The 17,742-nt window shown below is 52.6% G+C and overlaps 6 protein-coding genes across 6 annotated transcripts; 2 read left to right on the top strand and 4 right to left on the bottom strand.

The window, feature by feature from the left end:
- Window positions 1-20: 20 nt before the first annotated feature.
- On the bottom strand, window positions 21-2,359 carry BJX68DRAFT_268897 (uncharacterized protein; the record flags this gene model as incomplete). The annotated part of the gene is made up of 3 exons (XM_071046206.1): window positions 21-123; window positions 225-536; window positions 2,196-2,359. The coding sequence occupies 3 exons, from the start codon at window positions 2,357-2,359 to the stop codon at window positions 21-23; spliced, it is 579 nt and encodes a 192-aa protein (XP_070896970.1).
- Window positions 2,360-3,523: 1,164 nt separating this feature from the next.
- BJX68DRAFT_256606 (Tannase/feruloyl esterase) lies at window positions 3,524-5,077 on the top strand (the record flags this gene model as incomplete). Its single annotated transcript, XM_071043206.1, has 1 exon — window positions 3,524-5,077. The coding sequence occupies one exon, from the start codon at window positions 3,524-3,526 to the stop codon at window positions 5,075-5,077; it is 1,554 nt and encodes a 517-aa protein (XP_070896969.1).
- Window positions 5,078-7,538: 2,461 nt separating this feature from the next.
- Window positions 7,539-8,051, bottom strand: BJX68DRAFT_268895 (uncharacterized protein; the record flags this gene model as incomplete). Its single annotated transcript, XM_071046205.1, has 1 exon — window positions 7,539-8,051. One exon carries the CDS (start codon window positions 8,049-8,051, stop codon window positions 7,539-7,541), a length of 513 nt encoding a protein of 170 aa, XP_070896968.1.
- Window positions 8,052-9,897: 1,846 nt separating this feature from the next.
- BJX68DRAFT_256605 (intradiol ring-cleavage dioxygenase) lies at window positions 9,898-11,322 on the bottom strand (the record flags this gene model as incomplete). Its single annotated transcript, XM_071043205.1, has 5 exons — window positions 9,898-10,334; window positions 10,414-10,576; window positions 10,635-10,777; window positions 10,834-10,986; window positions 11,073-11,322. 5 exons carry the CDS (start codon window positions 11,320-11,322, stop codon window positions 9,898-9,900), a joined length of 1,146 nt encoding a protein of 381 aa, XP_070896967.1.
- Window positions 11,323-13,792: 2,470 nt separating this feature from the next.
- BJX68DRAFT_277211 (adenosine deaminase family protein) lies at window positions 13,793-15,182 on the top strand. Its single transcript, XM_071048285.1, has one exon. The coding sequence runs from the start codon at window positions 13,877-13,879 to the stop codon at window positions 14,891-14,893; it is 1,017 nt and encodes a 338-aa protein (XP_070896966.1). The 5' UTR covers window positions 13,793-13,876; the 3' UTR covers window positions 14,894-15,182.
- Window positions 15,183-15,320: 138 nt separating this feature from the next.
- BJX68DRAFT_277207 (glycoside hydrolase superfamily) lies at window positions 15,321-17,143 on the bottom strand. The gene is made up of 5 exons (XM_071048284.1): window positions 17,037-17,143; window positions 16,744-16,952; window positions 16,619-16,683; window positions 16,461-16,558; window positions 15,321-16,372 (listed from the first exon to the last, which is right to left on the bottom strand). The coding sequence occupies exons 1-5, from the start codon at window positions 17,110-17,112 to the stop codon at window positions 15,432-15,434; spliced, it is 1,389 nt and encodes a 462-aa protein (XP_070896965.1). The 5' UTR covers window positions 17,113-17,143; the 3' UTR covers window positions 15,321-15,431.
- Window positions 17,144-17,742: the final 599 nt, after the last annotated feature.

Here is a 17,742-nt window from a genome sequence, read left to right as displayed (position 1 = left end):
TGTGTTGCTCAGTTTTCCATCTAGCCATAGCTCTCGGTAAAGGCCAGCTCCCCAGCCAAATCAAAGGCGAACCAGTGCAGCCACTCGACGATATCCACCGACTTGTTCCCGTCATGGCCGTCCCTGCGAAGCTTCCCTGTCAGATCGCACGCATACCGCTGCAGGATTGGCTCCCGACTAGCAATGGACTGTGACGAGAAGGACTGCATGAGCTTCCGGCGCACCTGAATGTGCACCTCGTCATTGCCGCTGAACGCGCTGGCGATAACGCCGTCGCCATTGTTTCCGCCCGTCCGAGCGAGGCGTCGTTTCCGGGACTCCCGGCGAAGATGTCGTGCCATACCTCGCCGTCGATAAAGCAGAGTTCATTCGGTGCGACGCGGACAACCAAGCCGTATTTCTCATGGACCTCCCTGAGCATGTGGTGGTTGTTGCCGCTCATGAGGGACCAAACGCGGAATAACCGCAGCGCTGCCCATGACTTGGGGCCGGGGAATTTGGCGAAGGGGTGGAGGAAGATGTTGTAGAGGGCGTAGCTGATCGTGTATTGTTAGGTGGCAATGGATGGGATGAGCAGCTGCTGCGATGTCTAAATAGTATGAGGCGGACTCACCCCAAGGAACAAGACCAGCCAGAGCCATGGCTTGTACAGATCAATAGTCGTCAGCATTGTGGGCAAAGGCTGCAAGTTCAGAAGTTGTGGGAGTAAGAGGGGTGGTGCTGCTTATAAGTGTGATAAGATGTAGTACGGGGCGCAATTGTTAATTACGCATGCCAAAGTCCTGCTAATGACATCCTAATCGTGGCGCCCTAGAGAAGAAATCTGGCAAGACGAAATTCACGTTGCAGTATCCTATCACGCGGCTGATGGGGTTTCGAGTGTCGTTCAGTGCTTGATTGACTGCTTCTTATATGCCTGTGGTGAGGGCTGTTTCTGGTGCTTACGGAGTGGTTTGGCTCGATAGTGATGATCGTCTGCGGTTAATCTCACATTGCCTTTGTCAGATGATAAGACTGGGGTATACAGTCCGCGTAACTAGCCCTCTTCTACCTACCAATGAGATCTAACCGCGTGGTGTGATATTAATCTTACTTGCATCTCAAGAGCCCTTGGTGTCCAGGAATGGGCTGCATTCTAAGGACCCTGCTTGGTGCATTGGGAGGCGGCCAGACAGAAACATTGCCATGAATAGAGTTGGAGAGTTGAATGGTGAATAATATGTCCGAATCGGCATGGCCCTCGCAATGATGCTTTGGATTTCATCCTGGCATTTCCCCTTGGGTAGCAGCGCGTAGCCTCTGACATTACCCGCGTCGATCCGGAGGGTGAGAAGGGCTCGCGGCGGTTGCTCAAGCAGCTGCAGCCTCTTGTGTCTTGGTTTGTTCGATAATGTCCCTTGGGGATGCCTAAAGTTGCACGAGATTGCATTGGATGTCATCTAAATCCTCCGCGTGCGTGAACTAATAACAAGTGGTTTCCTAGTCGTGCCTCCTCTACGTCCTTTTGCTCCTTGTTTCTACCAGTCCATAAACAAGTCTTTTGTTGGTGACACTGCATGTGTCTCGAACACGGTACGGGTGCACGCTCGCGACCCCAAAAGCCTGTCTTTCCAAGTATTCTAAGATAAATTAAAAACCAGGCTTGCCTAACCAAGTTGGATCGACACTACTAGACGTCTACGGAGAAGAACTACACTAAAAGTATATACACTCACGTCGTCCACTAAGCCCTAGCTATAGCTATCTATACTGATGCAGCGACCCCAACGGATCCTCCCCTCCATCCGGCACAGAGATCCAACTCGGATACCACCATGACGACCAGTATCGGCACACTATCAAGGATATACATTGCCCACTCATGCCGAAGCAGATACTCCTCATTCCCCATCGCAAACTCGGTGACACCAGACACGGAGCGCACCATGATAAGCACACTCACTGCAAGAGCATCTGCTGCTCACCTTCCCAGGGGATACCCGGCTCAACGCATCTCGTCGTCGGACTGCGCCGAATGCTCTGGTAGAATAGACCAAAGGATACAATCTGGATGAAGAGGCCTAGCAGTATAATAACTGTCGCGGCCGTATTATGCCCTGTCACACAGGGTGAACAGAGGACCCCTGCACGGCAAAGGAGAGGACGCCTCCGAGGACCAACGCGCGTGTCATCCAGGTGGGACTGGGCGTGGAAACTTTTCAGCGGCGAGGGCGCAGATGAGACGGCTGAGGGTCATGTAGCTTGTTACGACGTAGAGAGCAGGTGTGAGGAAGACGCCATTGCTGGAGAGGGGGTAAGAGAAGAGGGAGGCGGTGTTTTTGTGGGTGCTGATGCGGCCGCCGTAGCCGTAGAGTTGCATTCGAGTGTGTGAGTGTTAGAATAGGATATCTGACTAGAGTAGGTAGGGTACGAGCTTATGGATACAAGATGGCGTTCCAGGAGAACTGGCGGGGTTACACTGTGACGTACATATGCCGCCCAGGGCAAAGGGGATGCTGAACCAGGCTCGAGTCTTGATGAGGCGGTAGATGTGCAAGGCTGTGAGCGCGGTAAAGGCGAGCAGAAACGCGACTGCTGCTCCAATGGAGGGACACAGTGCCACAAGTAGTAGCCTCCCGTGTATGGCTTGAGGTCTCCCATGGTCGTGGATTTGGTTATTCGGTTTGTGAGTTGTGTGCTGCGGTCAAAGTCGTACGGCCGCGAGAGACCTTAGAAGGTGTATAGAGAGGAATATTTCTAGACCCCGAGTTTGAATCTTTAGATCCTTTTTTTGGCCGTTCCTGGCCCGTGCACCCGGGTCCGGGGGCCCCGCTTACAATAGGCATCTACTCCGTAGATTCATGGAGCAAGGTCCACAAAATTGAGGCCTCGTCACCTGCAACCACGACCTTGGTGAATAAAGTGGAACCGAGACGTATGCACGGACCAAGGCACCCTGGCAGCCAGACCACGTATACCAGTAGGGGACAAGACTCCAATCAAAGGGTCTGCAAGCTTATCACCACAATAAAGGTCTCACCTCTCCAATGCCTGCTGGGGCCAATCCATCCAGGTTTCCCACTCCGCCCCTAGATGTTGTGCAGTATACCGGATCACAAACTCGCCACTATCCCCAAAGACCCAAAGGTCTCTATGTAAATGTATCAGGCGGGGAATGGTAGGCGCTATGAGAGCAGCGGGCCCGTTGATGGCAGGGTTTCCGTCATTAGAGTATGCATTAGATCGGCATGGACGGGATGCACAGGAACCGCTGGCCAGTCTGGCCGAGGAAGAGCAGAGGCCGCTAGCCGGTCTTGCCGGGGAAGAGCAGGGAGGACTCGGACCATGAGGTGCCGTACAGAGATTCCCCCACATTCCCCGACAAACAACCAAGGTTTCGACACTTCGATGGAAAATGCGGGGGTGGGTACTATCTGCACCCCGCAGCGCCTCCCGATCTCGAACATAAATATTCGCTGCTTGGCCTGTTTGTTCAGTTGCTATTCATTCCACCCCATCCATCATCCAAACATTACGTCCGATCATGTTTCTCAAACCAGCAATTGGGGTTACGCTTGGTGCCCTCTTGTCTGGCGCTTGCGCTGCTCTCGAATGCTCCCCCTCGGCCATTGGCAAGCCCGAGATCCTTGGCGCCAGCATTATTGCCGTGCAAGCCAGCGAAGCCCACAATTACACAACCTACGGCACTGGCCCCGGCACCAACGACGGCGGCCTTCAAACCATCAGCTTCTGCAACGTGACCGTGATTTATACCCATCCGGGTTGGAACGATACAATCACCACCAAGGTATGGCTGCCTCTCGAAAACTGGAACGGGCGTTTCCAAGGCCTTGGTGGCGGCGGCTACAGCACTGGCATCGACTCCGTGTATCTCCCCTACGCTGTGGCACAGGGGTATGCCTCTGCGTCGACAAACGGCGGCCACGCCGGAGGAGACTTTACCGTCGCGCTTGACCTCTCATGGGCCCTCAGCAGCACGAACAACGTGAACTGGTTCCTGTTGGAGAATTACGCCTCCAAGGCTACGAATGACATGGCCGAGATTGGGAAGCAGGTTATTGAGGCCTACTACAAGGCTCCGGCGAGATATTCGTATTTCAATGGGTGCTCCGGGGGCGGCAGGCAGGCGCTCGCCATGGCGCAGGCCTTCCCTGGTGCATTTGACGGCATCCTTGCTGTTGCCCCCGCCATCAACATCGAGACCTTCATTCCGGCAGGATACTGGCCAAGTCAAGTCATGAACCGGAATAATATCTCCCTGTCGGCTTGTGAAGTGGAGGGCTTTACCCAGGCCGCCGTCCGTGCTTGCGATGCGCTTGACGGAGTGAGGGATGGCATCATGAGCCTGCCGGGCAAATGCAAGGTTTCTGCCCGCGACTTCGTGGGCCAAAAGTACAACTGCAACGGGACAGAGTATACGTTGACAGTGTCCGGTGCCAAGGCAGTGCAGGCTGCATGGAGCGGGTCTGGAGGGGCGGGCTACTACGGCCTGAACAAGGACGCAGACCTGACATCCTTTTACATCCCAACGGGCAGCAACGTTGGTGACGGGATCGAGTTCTGGGGTGGCGACCTTTTCCCGAACTGGATTGTGTACCTTGCTGCTAAAGACCCGCATTTTTCCGTCACCGATATGACCAACGCAGAGTTCTTCGACGCCATCAAATATTCCCAGGCCACGTATGCGTCAATGCTCGCGACCAACAGCCCTGATCTCTCGGCATTCAAAGCCGCCGGCGGCAAAATGATCTCCTGGCACGGGCTAGCTGATGAAGCTATCCCACCCAAGGGAATCGTATCCTACTATGGGGAGGTACTAAAGAAAGACCGCAGGGCGCATGATTTCTTCCGGTTCTTTGAGGCTCCGGGGGTTGGTCACTGCTCTGGTGGGTTGGGACCTGTTCCAAACGCGGCGCTCGATCAGCTGGTCGAGTGGGTTGAGAACGGCGCTGCACCTGATACTCTGCGTGCTGATCGCGGGAGCAATGGGACGGAGAGGAATCTGTGCCAGTATCCTCTTCAGCAGGTCTATGTTGGCGGGGATCCCAGCAAGCCAGCGTCTTTTACTTGTAAATAGTATTGCATTGATGGGAAACGCCTGTCAGATGTAATGGGTATATGCTCTTTCGGGGTTCTGCCTCTTAATTCTGGCTGGACTCGAACAAGCTACTCCTTCGAGTTGTATATAGTATTACATAAAGCTCACATTCTTGTTTGTGCTCTCTACGAGCAGTTTGCCGTCAACGGCCAAAAAGATAGCACTGTCCGTGGCGGTCTGATCTTGCTTTCTGTGCCCCAACTACTGTGACTTTACGTAGCAGGAGTCTCAAGCAAACCCTTCTATTATAAAGCAACGTGTAGAGATAAGTAAACACGTAACAACGTACTGTTATCATGTTATTCTGACTGGGCGCTGTTATTTACGGAACTCTATCAAGATGACTAGTCTCGCCAGAAATCCATCCTCTTATTACATGCCCTTGGAATTTTTGATGGTGATGTGGACTAATCAACAGCACAAGAGGCAGGTTGGAGGCTAATAGTTGAATATATCGACTTTCATATACCTAACACGAGCATGTTGTATCAGCGGACGGGTACGGGTGAGGCCTATTGTAGGTTTCATATAACTAGGACCTTGTTGTAAGTGGCGTGGGTATACGCCTCGCTAACGGGAAACAAAGCATTCAAGCATCTAAATATAGCTATTGAACATCACAATAGGTACCCAATGCGAAGGGTTACAGCCCTTTCAATCACATCGGTAGGATCTTGGGTTCATGTTTGGGCCAGAGTGAGACCTGTAAGAAATGGTGGAACCATGATTAGAGATGCGGTGTATGTTGCAGAGATGCCGGGTTCAAGGTTCAAGAACAAAACTCACATACCTAGCGCGCCAGTGTTCGGTCATGGTATAGGGAGCTCTCGGGTGACAATGTGGCAAGTCATTGAGGGCCAGGAACGTTCGCCCCGCTCATGGTTCCGTTCATTCTCGTGAGGTAGCTTTTGTTTTGAGCCATTTGAGGAGTGAAGAGGTTCGAAGTATCCTGCTGAGATCTAGGTTAACAACTTCACCAGTCGACTAAAAAGGCGCCATGACTTCAATCTAGTGACCGATGTTGAACGTTAGCTCAGATTTCTGGCTGACACAGGTGCATTCTGCGCGGCACCTAGTCCATTGTAATGTAAATGGTGGGGTCGAAGTCTCGATGTTATGAGGAGGTCGTAGTATATACTGGACGCGCCCAGTCCGGACATCCTCAATCAGGTGGGTAGGGGTGTGGGTGGGGAGGGTGGGGGGAAGGGGGTCGTACTTGGCTTATTTGCTCCCCTCTCTCTGAGACTCGAGATTGACAAAGCCCAGTCCTCCACCCACTGCTAGTTGCACAAACCGGTGACATCCCCAACCAGGAGATGAGGCCACTGCCCCCTTTGCTACCTTGATAGAACCTTCAAGTCAGTGCCCAGAGTTGGTATCCTCTGGAAGGGCAAAGCCTGAAATCGATCGATATCTATATACCCTTGCGAGTACTGGAGATACCACTGGACCCTCACCACACGATTGAGAAAATGCGAGGCTATGCATCCATAAGTAAACTGCCATGTCTGGGTTCATTGAGGAATGTCATATATAGCAGGCTGAACCCTCACAACGATACTCGGCATATTCCAACCGCTATACTCGGTCTGCTTTGTGACCTGTGGGTGAATACAGGAATTATCAAGTCAGGGGCTGTTTAGTTGGGAGCCCTTCCCTAACTGTAAGCTTCAGAGTCGAGGCTGCTGGAATTAATTAGCACTAACGAGACATTGTACCTCGTTAGACTCACTGCATGGCAGGTCACGTTGCGCCTGAACGATTGCCTGACCATTGAGTTAGGCAGTCGGAAGCTGGCGCGGATTTATGCGGTCAGTGGCAAGGTCCAGGTGAATGACTTGTCTTACATATCATTAGTAGCGTTGCTCATTTAAAGTTAATACCATGTTACTACTAAGCAAACATGTGAGTATAGAAAGTTTTGTCAAGCAGGGCAAATCTCGCTCAGGTTCGAACTCATGACCCCAAATAATCATAATCATAAACCGACCCACGGACGAAAAGAAAAAGGAAAAAAGAAAGAAAGAAAGAAAAAGAAGAAGCCCAGAAGGGCAACGGAAGCGAGTAGAAATAAGAGAAGAAACCAAGGAACCGAAATCCTCTTCGGCCAAGCTTATAGCATATGTCCCGCCTCCAGTCGTAATTCACCACAACGTGCCTCGTGAAGATCCAAGTGGTCCTTCCGGCCGAAAGGCCTGCCGCAGCCTCGACACGAGTGCGCACGCGGGGAGACGTGGATTGATCGTATGTGTCGCCACAGGTCGCCCTCCCGGGCGAAATAGCGCGGCGGGTGGCACCCTTCCCAGCGGCATTGGTAGACTCCAGCATGAATGTTTGCCGTTGTAGCTGTTGGTATGCGAGGTCTATATATAATGGTTGGTAAGGGGGATGAAAAGATATGTCCGTCGACTGACGAGCAGAAGGAAAAGTGGGCGTGTGCTTACCCTAGGCGCCGATTCACCCTCCTAGCGGGGGTACCAGCTGAACGAGTGCGTAGAAGATTGCCTGGGTTAAAGAATGCTTGGTATGTGCTCGTATCACTAGTCCCACTTGGGTAGTTGGCAGCGCCCTCATGTTGCTCGGTATGGTGGGTCGAGACGTCGGAAGCATGGTGCTGGGGATGATGCGCAGTGTAGCCTGCACTGGTGCCATTGAAATGTAGATACGCGGTACTGAGATCCAGGTGGGGGTTATTGTTGATCTGCATGTCCCACGGGATCCAGGTCATAGTAGTATCGCTTCCATGAGATGGGACCGCCATTGAAGAGCCCCTAGTAGCGAGGGAAGAAACATTCAAGGCGTCTGAGGAAGCGAAATTAGATGTGTTTGGACCCAAGTCTTCCAAGGGAGTGGTTGCGGGCATGAATCCATTGTCAGGGAGATCAACGTAGCTGTCAAGGGAGAAGGCATCGTCTTTTCCGGGTTGGGACGAGGGGATGGTGCGTTGGGTCATTGTGAAAGTATGTATTTCGCTTTGAATTGTCCAAGTGGCAGACTCACAATGACGGAAGAAGGTTTTCTGAACAGACTGGATGTGAGTAAAAGGAGGAAACTGTGCTGGTTCATTATAGAGAAAGCCCGACTGATAGATGCCTCTTTATAGCTTGTAATGGGGCTCGGTTTGTACAACATAAGAAAGCGACTGGATTTGGAGGACTAGGCGATCGATGTGAATCGATGTGGTGGATTGATGTCTCATGCGATAAGACGAGGCTGTGCCACATTATTGTTTGGCCTCAGCAACTCGAATTTCGATCAATCCGTCGATGTAGATCAAAGTGGCTGACAGATTTTGGTTTGGAGAAATCCGGTGACAAGCTGTTTATCCTATTGGTTGGAGTCGCAAAGAAGCTACTGTTCCACAGCCTCAGCCAAAGGTTCTTAGGCTTTGAGGGTAATCATTACCCGTCACGTTGCTTGTCAACGCACGGGGATCATGGATCATCATTCCATTCCAACCGCCTTAGCGCCCGAGGGCTTTGCGGAGCCAGTTTCCCCAATCAGGGCTCGCCAGCAACAGACTGGTCTTTGCAGGCATGCAGTTTCCTTCTTGCGGCTTAACAAGCGGGGAGCAACCAGCGAATCGCCATAAGCCTCGCTGAGGACATAAATCAGCCTGCAGACGGTTGTATGCCGCAAAAGGAAATCGTTGCCGTCGCTGGGATTATGACTCCCTGCCCATGCCCCAGCGAACTGACGGTTACTAGCGCTAGTTCGAGCTTCCCGTATAATTATACGCCCTCCGCCGATGCAATCCCTCTCGCGAGTCCAACTTCTCTTCTTGTCTCTGCTAGGACCATTTTCACTCTCCAGCAAGAGCAAAATCTGCCCCATTCGCTCGGGCCACAAGAAATCATCTGAAACGCCCGCCCCTCCACCGAAACGTGGTATCGTACGCGCCGTCGTTTTCCGCGCATGCATACCATCGCCATCTGCCCTGTCCTGTCCTGTCCTGTCCTGTCCTGTCCTATTCTGTCCTATTCTGTTCTATCCTATTCTGTTCTGTCTATTCTGTTCTGTCCTATTCTGTTCTATCCTATTCTGTTCTATCCTATTCTGTTCTATCCTATTCTGTTCTATCCTATTCTGTTCTATCCTATTCTGTTCTATCCTATTCTGTTCTATCCTATTCTGTTCTGTCTATTCTGTTCCGTCCTGTTCTATTCTGTCCTATTCTGCATGATCAGACCCGTTGACTGCCTCCTAATCCGCCTAGAGACCCCTGTTCCAAGTTCTTCGCCCACGAGTCGGAATGCATCATCATCGATCGAAGCGGTACACGCGGGTCTCGGCTGCTCCTCGTTTCTTCCCCATCTCTATACCCTCCACGAGCGAAGCCATTTTTCCTCAAGTCCGGTCTTCTGGACAAGAGTGGGAGTTATGCTATAGTTACTGTCCCACGACTGTCTCACTCACAACGAACACGTTATTCAAGCGTGAACATTGCATACACCCATGGGTTTTACGAGTAGTACGGCGCGCACAGGGTCCGCATGGTAGTGACTTAAGCGAGAGCGTAACCGCTCGCCGGCCAGCTAATCATCCACCGGTCGCTATAGATATCGCAACGTTCTCTGAATTGAGACAAGACGCAAGAAAGGAATGCGATTTGACTTTAAGACGAACTACGAGTCAGTCGTCCTGTTCATAGTTGGGTGACAAGAACTTGGAAAGCTAAGAAAACAAAGAAACGAATGCGCACTTCGCGCTCATATCACAACCTCCTGTCGCAAGCCTCATCCCGGGAGGACCTCTCACCAGCGACCCCGTCTACCGATGGCGCGGAAGTTTCCCTAGCCCTAGAATCCACCTGGACCCGAGCCACCCGGGCCACCACTTCCACCACTGCCCCCCGCACCACCACCGCCGCCCATACCACTATCCGCATTCTCAACACCCCCATCCTCGGTATAGTACGCAGCGGTACTAACCTCCTTATCGACAGTAGGATCAATAGCAACAGAAATCCAAGCAAAGATCCCATCGGCAAGGCTATCGCCCAGCAGAACATACTCCATGAATGGATCAATGTCCTCCGCCTCGCCAGCGAGAATACTGTCACCGGCGTTGGTGGTGAGCTGCTGCGTGTTGTCGCTGTAGGGGCTGAGGAGCTCGACCTGCGTGATGAGGTCCTGGTCGAAGAAGAGCTGGCCGATGTGCGACGAGTGCGTGTCGTAGGTGTCGGAGATTGTGCCGTTCTCGAGCTCGGTGAGGCCGTCGGCGTTGTGGGTTAGGACTGTAGGGGAAAAAAGCGAGCTTTGTCAGCTATTCATTCCAGCCCGTGTGTTCCTTGTCTAGGGTTGAACGATACATACCGTGAATATGTGTGGCGCGTCCGGTGTAGTGCCCTGGAAAGACGGACTGAAAGTAGACGACGCCGTCCTCATCCGATTTCTGGATGCCGCGGAGGAAGGTTGCGTCCAGGTTGCCGGCTTCGCTGTTGCCGTTGCCGCTGGCCTCGACGCCCGAGTAGACGCCCTGTTGGTTACTGTCAGTTGTGCATGTCTCGAGGAGTTCACAGATGGGGCTGCCATACAGTCGCATTGCAGTGCCAGAGATCCATATAGATCTCAGGCTCGGGCTCACAGGTGTTGGAGTTGACAATCTGGATGTCCATGTAGAGAGGAACGCCACCCTGGTCTTCAGAGATGTCGGAGCGGACGTATTCGCCAGATACATCTAGTGAGAGTAAGCACAGGGGTTATCTGGCTGGTCAAGAAGGATAGAGGTCTCACAGTAAGGACCCTCGGTGGTATCATCGGCCAGGACACATGTCGAGTTGCCTGTGAACAGCAGGGCGGGATCATAGTCCTGGGTCACACCGACAAGATCGGAAAGATGGGAGGTGGCAAGAGCAGACTCGAGATCGCGGGCTCGAATTGGGGCCGCTAAGCAAGGCAAATGCCGTCCGTCAGTCATAGTCCCACCCTCAAGTGCGCTATACAACAAGGGTGGGTTCCAGTTCAACACTCACTAGGAGAAACATTGAGTCTGCGTCGCAGATTCTGGACTATCGCGTCGCGGCGGTCGATGCTGCGCTTCGCATGGCCGCGGGCTTCCAGAGTCGCAGAGCAGTGGGACAGGCTTCGCTTCTCCAGAGGGGTGCGTTTGATGAACGCTGCCCTCTCAGCAGCTTCCTCCGCGACGTCGTGGCCTGGGTGGGCAGCGGACAGACCGAAGAAGAGGGCCAGAGAGGCAAGAACCGTGGGAGTGATGTGCACCATGATGTTCAAGATTCAATATGGATACAGGAGTGATGAGAGGAGGTAGTGAATGAAACTGAGCTGCAGATTCTACCGTGACCAGAGAGACGTAGCTGGTTTTTATACGTCTTTCAGCCAGCTCTCCTCCATCTACCTCCTGTGTACTACAGGACGCCAAGGCCGGAGCAAGCGTGCAGTTGTCATGCCAAGCTCCGAGCGTTTCAGGTATAGAAAGATAGTCGTCGTAATCAGTTGATCCCGATTCGTGGAGCTCAACAAGGCTGGGATGATCTGCAGACGGTGTTGCCAAAATCGATCTTGCTAGTGACCTTTAAGCTGCGTTGAAGAGAGCCAAGCCGTGGAAGCCTTCGCGTCAATACTTGATGGTTTCAAGCAAGCGCCAAGCAACGGGACACATGGCTCTACCCGTTGCCAATGTGGAATAGGCACGGGGCAAGCACTGGTATTGCTTGAAAAGGCTGTTTCATGCTTTTGAAAAGGCATACGCGTCCTGGGCCCCTTGGCTGCGTCGCAAGTGGGAGGTTTACTAGGCCCCAGTTGCCAGAGAGGGTCTGGGCCTCTGGAAATGCTCGATGGTTGTCATTACGGACGACAATTATAATTCACCCGCAAGGCAGTTCACTCAACGCCTGCTCTGGAGGTTATGACCAATCATCCTTGCCCATTTCAAATAGCCCAGCTCTACATGATGATCAGCTAAATAATGATCGGGTAGGCCCAGGGATTTCAACCTCACGGCCATGGATGCTCCGCGTTTCTTCAGCTGAATACGCTCACCAATAAGCAAGCAATCATGCTTTGAAAACCTTAACAAGTGAGACGGCAGGAGAATTCAGTAAATTTCCGGCGGGCTCCGTGCTGCATCTAGTCCCACCAATGCAGGGATAAGTCTCCGCTAGTTATGCAGTGTCCATTTCTTCAGGCTAAACAGTCACCTGAGTCTCCCCACAGGGTGAATATCACTCTACTGAAGGCACTCCGTTTGTTGGTGGAACAGATGGAGACCATTATACAGTTCCACGATCATCCAACTCCTCACCGACACGGCCAAATGTCTGGAAAGGACACCGCGCCGGCCCGTCTTCAATCTACAGGATCTGAAAGAGGAGAGAGATGGGAGAAACCAAGTCCACAACTATCCGAACCTGCTATTCAACAACTCAACCAAGTGCAAGGCCATCCCCCCCTCCCCTTTCGAACCCCTGTAGCTTCGTATGTTATCGCTCCGCAAGTCGCGGACAAGGCCCTGGTCACGCCTGCAATTCGCCCCCCTGATAAACCGCCCACTGATGCCATGGATAGGCTTCGTCCATTTCTCAACGCACATACACGAACTGGTAGTCAGAGCTACGCGGCATTATAAATGTGTGTAAATATTACCTAGGATTCCTCGTTGAGGGCCTAAGTTGCTACAGAGGCGCTATGGAATATAATGCATCACGTTACGAGTGAGATCCCTGACCAGGTCGTCCATTACCTACCCTTCTGCTAACGTCTGGCAGCGGCACCATTTGTTCTCTTTAGAGCAGGTTGATTGAAAATCATCCTGTCTGCGCAAACCTCCTTAGGCAGAGCGGAGTCGTCTATGCAATTAGAAACTTAGTTTGCAAGACTTGGTTAGAGCGCAGATGGAATGTATTCAACCATACCTCCGGTGCCCTGGAACGCACGCCCAGTCCTGGTCAGCGCTGCTGATATTACTATAGTATAGATTTTCAGTAGCAGAAGCCAGATGGTTGGGTTACTATTCTATGTAAAATATCTCTCTGTATTTTTCATTTGGATATGAATCCAACACAGAAGAAGTGGCTGGAGAATCTGTAGATAAAGATACACACAGCTTTATTAAAATCCCATTATCAACTATGCAATACATCAACTGTGCTTTCCGCGCTCTCAATCGCCTTACCACAATATCAATAGCCTCCTTCGCCTCTGTTCCACCCCTTCAAAAAAGGAGGCGCTGTTGCAGCCGCAACCATTTCCGCAAACCTGCCATACCAAGAGCCACATGCTCCTCTGGAACGTGGTCTACAGGCTCATTCAAGGAGTAATTAAACACGTGCGGAAACATTGGACCTTTTTCCCCAGATGCAAGCTGCATCCGCAACCATGACCCCCTCTGCTTCCTGCACACCCCTTTGGCTAGCCAAACCCCCCGCTAATCCTATTTGGATTGGCCAGGCTCTTCCAAGTTGAAGAAGACCTAAACACGTCCTCGCTCTTATTCTGTCCTAGAACTCAGCGGCCTAAGCCTCATATGCCCCTATCGGGTTGCTTGGACAGTTAGTCTTAGTTCAGAGATTCACTTGTTGCAGGTGGCTGCGACTTTCCACCCTCACCATCCGCGATGCTGGAATGGCATCATGATCCTGCAGCGCTCGGAGTTGGAGTAATCAATGTTCCACTAGTGCGGGGCTATATAAGTGTATCTGACATTAGCAATCCTCTTTCTGTTCTACAACTCGACAGTCACTTAGTGCTTACTCTGTGGCTACTTCCTCTGACCAATCTAGATTCTGAATACAGTCTTGCAACCCAAGAAAACGATCAAATGGACAGAATCCAGGACTTCATCCGAGGTATCCCCAAAGCGGAGCTCCACATGCACATCGAGGGATGCATTGAACCAGACCTAATGTTTGCCCTCGCCCAGCGCAACGGCATCTCCCTCCCCTGGGAATCCCCAGAAACATTGCGAGCCGCGTACCAGTTCAATAACCTACAGTCGTTCCTCAGCCTATACTTTGAAGGGTGCAAGGTACTGGTCAAGAAGCAGGACTTTTACGACGTGACGTACGCGTACCTGCAGCGGGCGCACGCGGACAATGTCGTCCGCGCCGAGCTCTTCATTGGGCCCCAGACGTTTCTTGAAAAGGGGATCCCGCTAAGCGACCTCATGGAGGGTGTCCTGGGCGCCTTCTGCGATGCCGAGCGGACGCTGGGGGGCATCAGCGCCGGGCTGATCATCAGTGCACACCGGCATCGGTCCGAAGCGGACGCGCTGCACTTGCTCGACCAGCTCACGCCGTGGAAAGAACACATCATCGGCATCGGCATGGGCGGCGCCGAATTGGCCAATCCACCCTCCAAGTTCGCGCGGTTCTTTGCGGCCTGCCGCGAGCGCGGCTTCCGCACGTGTATCCACGCCGGCGAGGAAGGTCCCAGCGACTATGTGCGCCAGGCCGTCGAGCACCTCCAGGTCGACCGGATCGACCACGGGATCGCGTGTGCGTCGGACGCGGCGCTGGTCGCCGAGCTGGTTGCCAGGCGCACGCCACTGACCGTGTGTCCCGTGTCGAATGTCAAGCTCGGCATTGTGCCGTCGCTGGAGGCGCACCCGTTGCGCGACTTGCTTGATGCGGGGCTCGTGGTGACGATCAACTCGGATGACCCGCCGTACTTTGGGGCGTATATCAATGAGAATTTTTTGCGGTGTCAGGCGGCGCTGGGCCTTGACTTTGACCAGATTACTGTCCTTGCTCGGAATAGCATCGCGGCCTCGTTCTTAGATGAACAGGCGAGGCGCAGTCTTCTTTCGAGGTTGGATGTGTATTGCGCCGAGTTTTGAGCGCTTGCATTCACTATATTGTCTATTTTTTCTTTCTTTTGGAGATTTTTGATTGCTGATGACAAAGGGGCGTCTGTGATGCAGTCGAGGATGGTTAATGCTGTAGAGGGCTTGCCTGGCGCTGGGCTCTCTCCATTACAGATACGCAGCCTGTTAGAGTCTTAATACTGCGCAACTTGTGATCGAGATAGTGATACTACAGTTCGACAGCTGACGCCAGATGCATGGGGCACTCTTCACATAAAGTCCCTTGCTTAGTGGCTCTCATCATAGCGCCAGCTTGAATAGGAGTGACAACTTAATCTAAGGACTGTGTATGTAAGTAGCCAAAATGCCTTCATGTAACAGGCCATGCCCAGCTAAATATTGTAAAATATACTAAGACAATTTTGGACTTCCAAGTCCTCTAATATACAAGAATGTAATCTTCCTCAACATGCAATCTGGATACCCCTTTACCGTTTCGACTGAAATGGTCCTCCGAGGGACGATCTTGGAGCCCAACCTCCTCTCTACTTTCAGCCTTCCCTAGGACTACCTACAAGCACTGCCAATACCAATCATTCTGAACCTGGCAAGTGTACGGGCTCGCACAGGCAGTCGGCCCTGTCCAGCCCTTTCCGCCGCACTGTCCCCACCGCTCAGCGGTTCCGGAAGGGGCAGAGCAGCCGGTTCTGGTCTTTGTGGTAGAAGTGGAAGTGGAAGTCGAAGTGGAAGTGGTCTGGTCGCTCACAGGCTTGGCCGTCTTGGTCGTGGTCGAGGTCGTTGCAGCACTGGTCGTGGTGGTAGGAGCGGTGGTAGTTTCGGCAGCAGAAGTGGTGGTCGTCTTTGTAGTTGTCTTTGTAGCAGAGGTCGTGGTCGTGCTAGCACTCTTTGCGGTGGTCGTCGTCGTAGTCGTAGTCGTCGTTGTTTTGGATGACGATGACGAAGAGGGAGACGAAGACGAAGACCCATCAGGGAAGTACTGCGACAGCAGATCCAAGTACGCCCCATAAGCGACACCCGACGCCGGCTCCAGACTGTACATGTAATCCCCCCACCACGGCCCAGCCGACCACCAAAGCGCACCGTGCCAAACATCCTCATTGTCCTCCAGGTAGTTGAGGAGATCAGTGACGGCACTCTTGCAGACATCATTATTCCCGCCCGCAAATTCACCGAGGACACCAATCTTGCCATTCTCGCGGAGCCAGGCTGTCGCCTTGGCGAGGCGCTCGCTGCCGATCGTGGAGCTCGTGCAGGTCTCGGATGTGCCGGACGAGTCGCCGTCGAGGTACTGGTGCATCTCGTAGATGAGCTTGTCAGAGGGGTCGACCAGGTTCGCCAGGTTGTCGTTGTAGCTTGTCCAGTCCCAGGCACCGGACCAGGCGTTGCCTTCGACGAAGATGTACTGCGATGTGGTGACGTCGCGGATGGCGTCGATGGCGGCTTGGTTGAGGTTTAGGACGAGGGTTTGGTCCATGCTGTTGTATTCGTTGTCTGGGCTTTTTAGTATGGAGTCCGATATGAGAGGGTACCTAGGTAGCTAATGCAGGGAAATGGGGGAGGGGGAGGGGACGGTGCGTACTAGTGTCAAAGATGACCAGGTCATTGTCAGCAAACTCGTTAGCAACGAGCGTCCAGAATGCGGCAAAATCATCGGTGGAGGTAATGATGTTTCCAAAGCTTTTGTTCCTCTTCAGTTAGTACATTCCTTGCGCGACAGGGAGACTGCGGGACACGTACTATCGCCCGTAGTTGTGCGGATCAAGAACAGCATAGGCACCGAGCGCGGTAATGCCATTGACGAGCTATCACCCACGTTTAGTATCTCGCAAGCACACCAAAAAAAGGACATCCAACACGCTTACATCCTTCAAATCACCCAAGTATGTCGCATCGGCGGGCCCGGATAGGGAACTCGGGACAAGCCTCTCCATGCGAAAGGGAACGCGGAAAATGTTCATCCCCGCATTCTGGAGGGTTTTGATTTTGCTGAGATCGGGCCAGGTGTAGTCGGTGCCCAGCGTGCCGGGGTATGCGCTGCCGAATTCGGCGCCGGATTCGCTGGTGCCGAACCCTGAGGTTCGTCAGTAAGCATCTGAAGAGAAAGCCCCGCCAGACGGGCAGGTGCTGAACGTTGTATGGAGGGATGGGCACATACACTTGAATGAAGCAGCGACCTGGGAGGGGATTCCTAGGGCTAAGCCCGCGATGAGGTAGTGGGTGCGTGGCAACATTTTAATATGGGCACTGTGAAGCCAATTGAGATGCACTCCGGTGGTGTTATCGCAGTAGGAGAACCAGGAACATGATGAGCTATCTTATTCTTATATACTACGAGTCCCTAGGACTAACTGACGGTTATATTAATTAAGATGAAAGGAGGTGCCGGACACCTGGGTCGCCGCCCGGATATATTCGATAATAAGCCCCCTTAATATACACGCAGATGGAGCCACTGACAGACAACATGTCATGATAAATTATTTACCAAGATCGACCAACATCCAACTAATCAATGACTCCAAGTAGGTCCGGTATGCAGAATAAGTCGTGTCTTGAAAACGCCATACGGCCGATGTCAGTGCTAGTATCAGACTGGGTATCTGCATGGCATCCATGGGCGCACCGTCTCTTCAAAGGGGAACGTGGAAAGCTGAAGGGTGGAGTGATCCTGACAGATGATCCGGCACCAACCGGATCAGCAACTGAGATTTGACAAGATTTTTAAGCAGTGGATCTCTGGAAGCTTGGGTGAGGCTTTGGTTAACGGGATTCGTCGAGTGTCGGACCTCGTGTTTCATGTTTGATTACCTGAGAGGGGTTGAGCAGGATAGGTAAGATCATCAGATTATGCACCAATTGGG

The sequence above is a fragment of the Aspergillus pseudodeflectus genome (assembly GCF_044049435.1).
Source record: "Aspergillus pseudodeflectus strain CBS 756.74 chromosome Unknown BJX68scaffold_34, whole genome shotgun sequence".
NCBI lineage: Eukaryota > Fungi > Ascomycota > Eurotiomycetes > Eurotiales > Aspergillaceae > Aspergillus > Aspergillus pseudodeflectus.
This window is presented reverse-complemented; position numbering and strand designations above follow the sequence as displayed.

What these genes read in the sequence shown, in the direction of transcription:
- BJX68DRAFT_277211 (XM_071048285.1), top strand. Translation starts at nt 13,877, where the DNA reads ATGGACAGAATCCAGGACTTCATCCGAGGTATCCCCAAAGCGGAGCTC.
- BJX68DRAFT_277207 (XM_071048284.1), bottom strand. Translation starts at nt 17,112, where the DNA reads ATGTTGCCACGCACCCACTACCTCATCGCGGGCTTAGCCCTAGGAATC. An exon ending in GGTCGCTGCTTCATTCAAGT is followed by an intron (nt 16,953 to 17,036) that starts GTATGTGCCCAT and finishes GACGAACCTCAG; the next exon opens with GGTTCGGCACCAGCGAATCC. An exon ending in CCTGGTCATCTTTGACACTA is followed by an intron (nt 16,373 to 16,460) that starts GTACGCACCGTC and finishes TAAAAAGCCCAG; the next exon opens with ACAACGAATACAACAGCATG.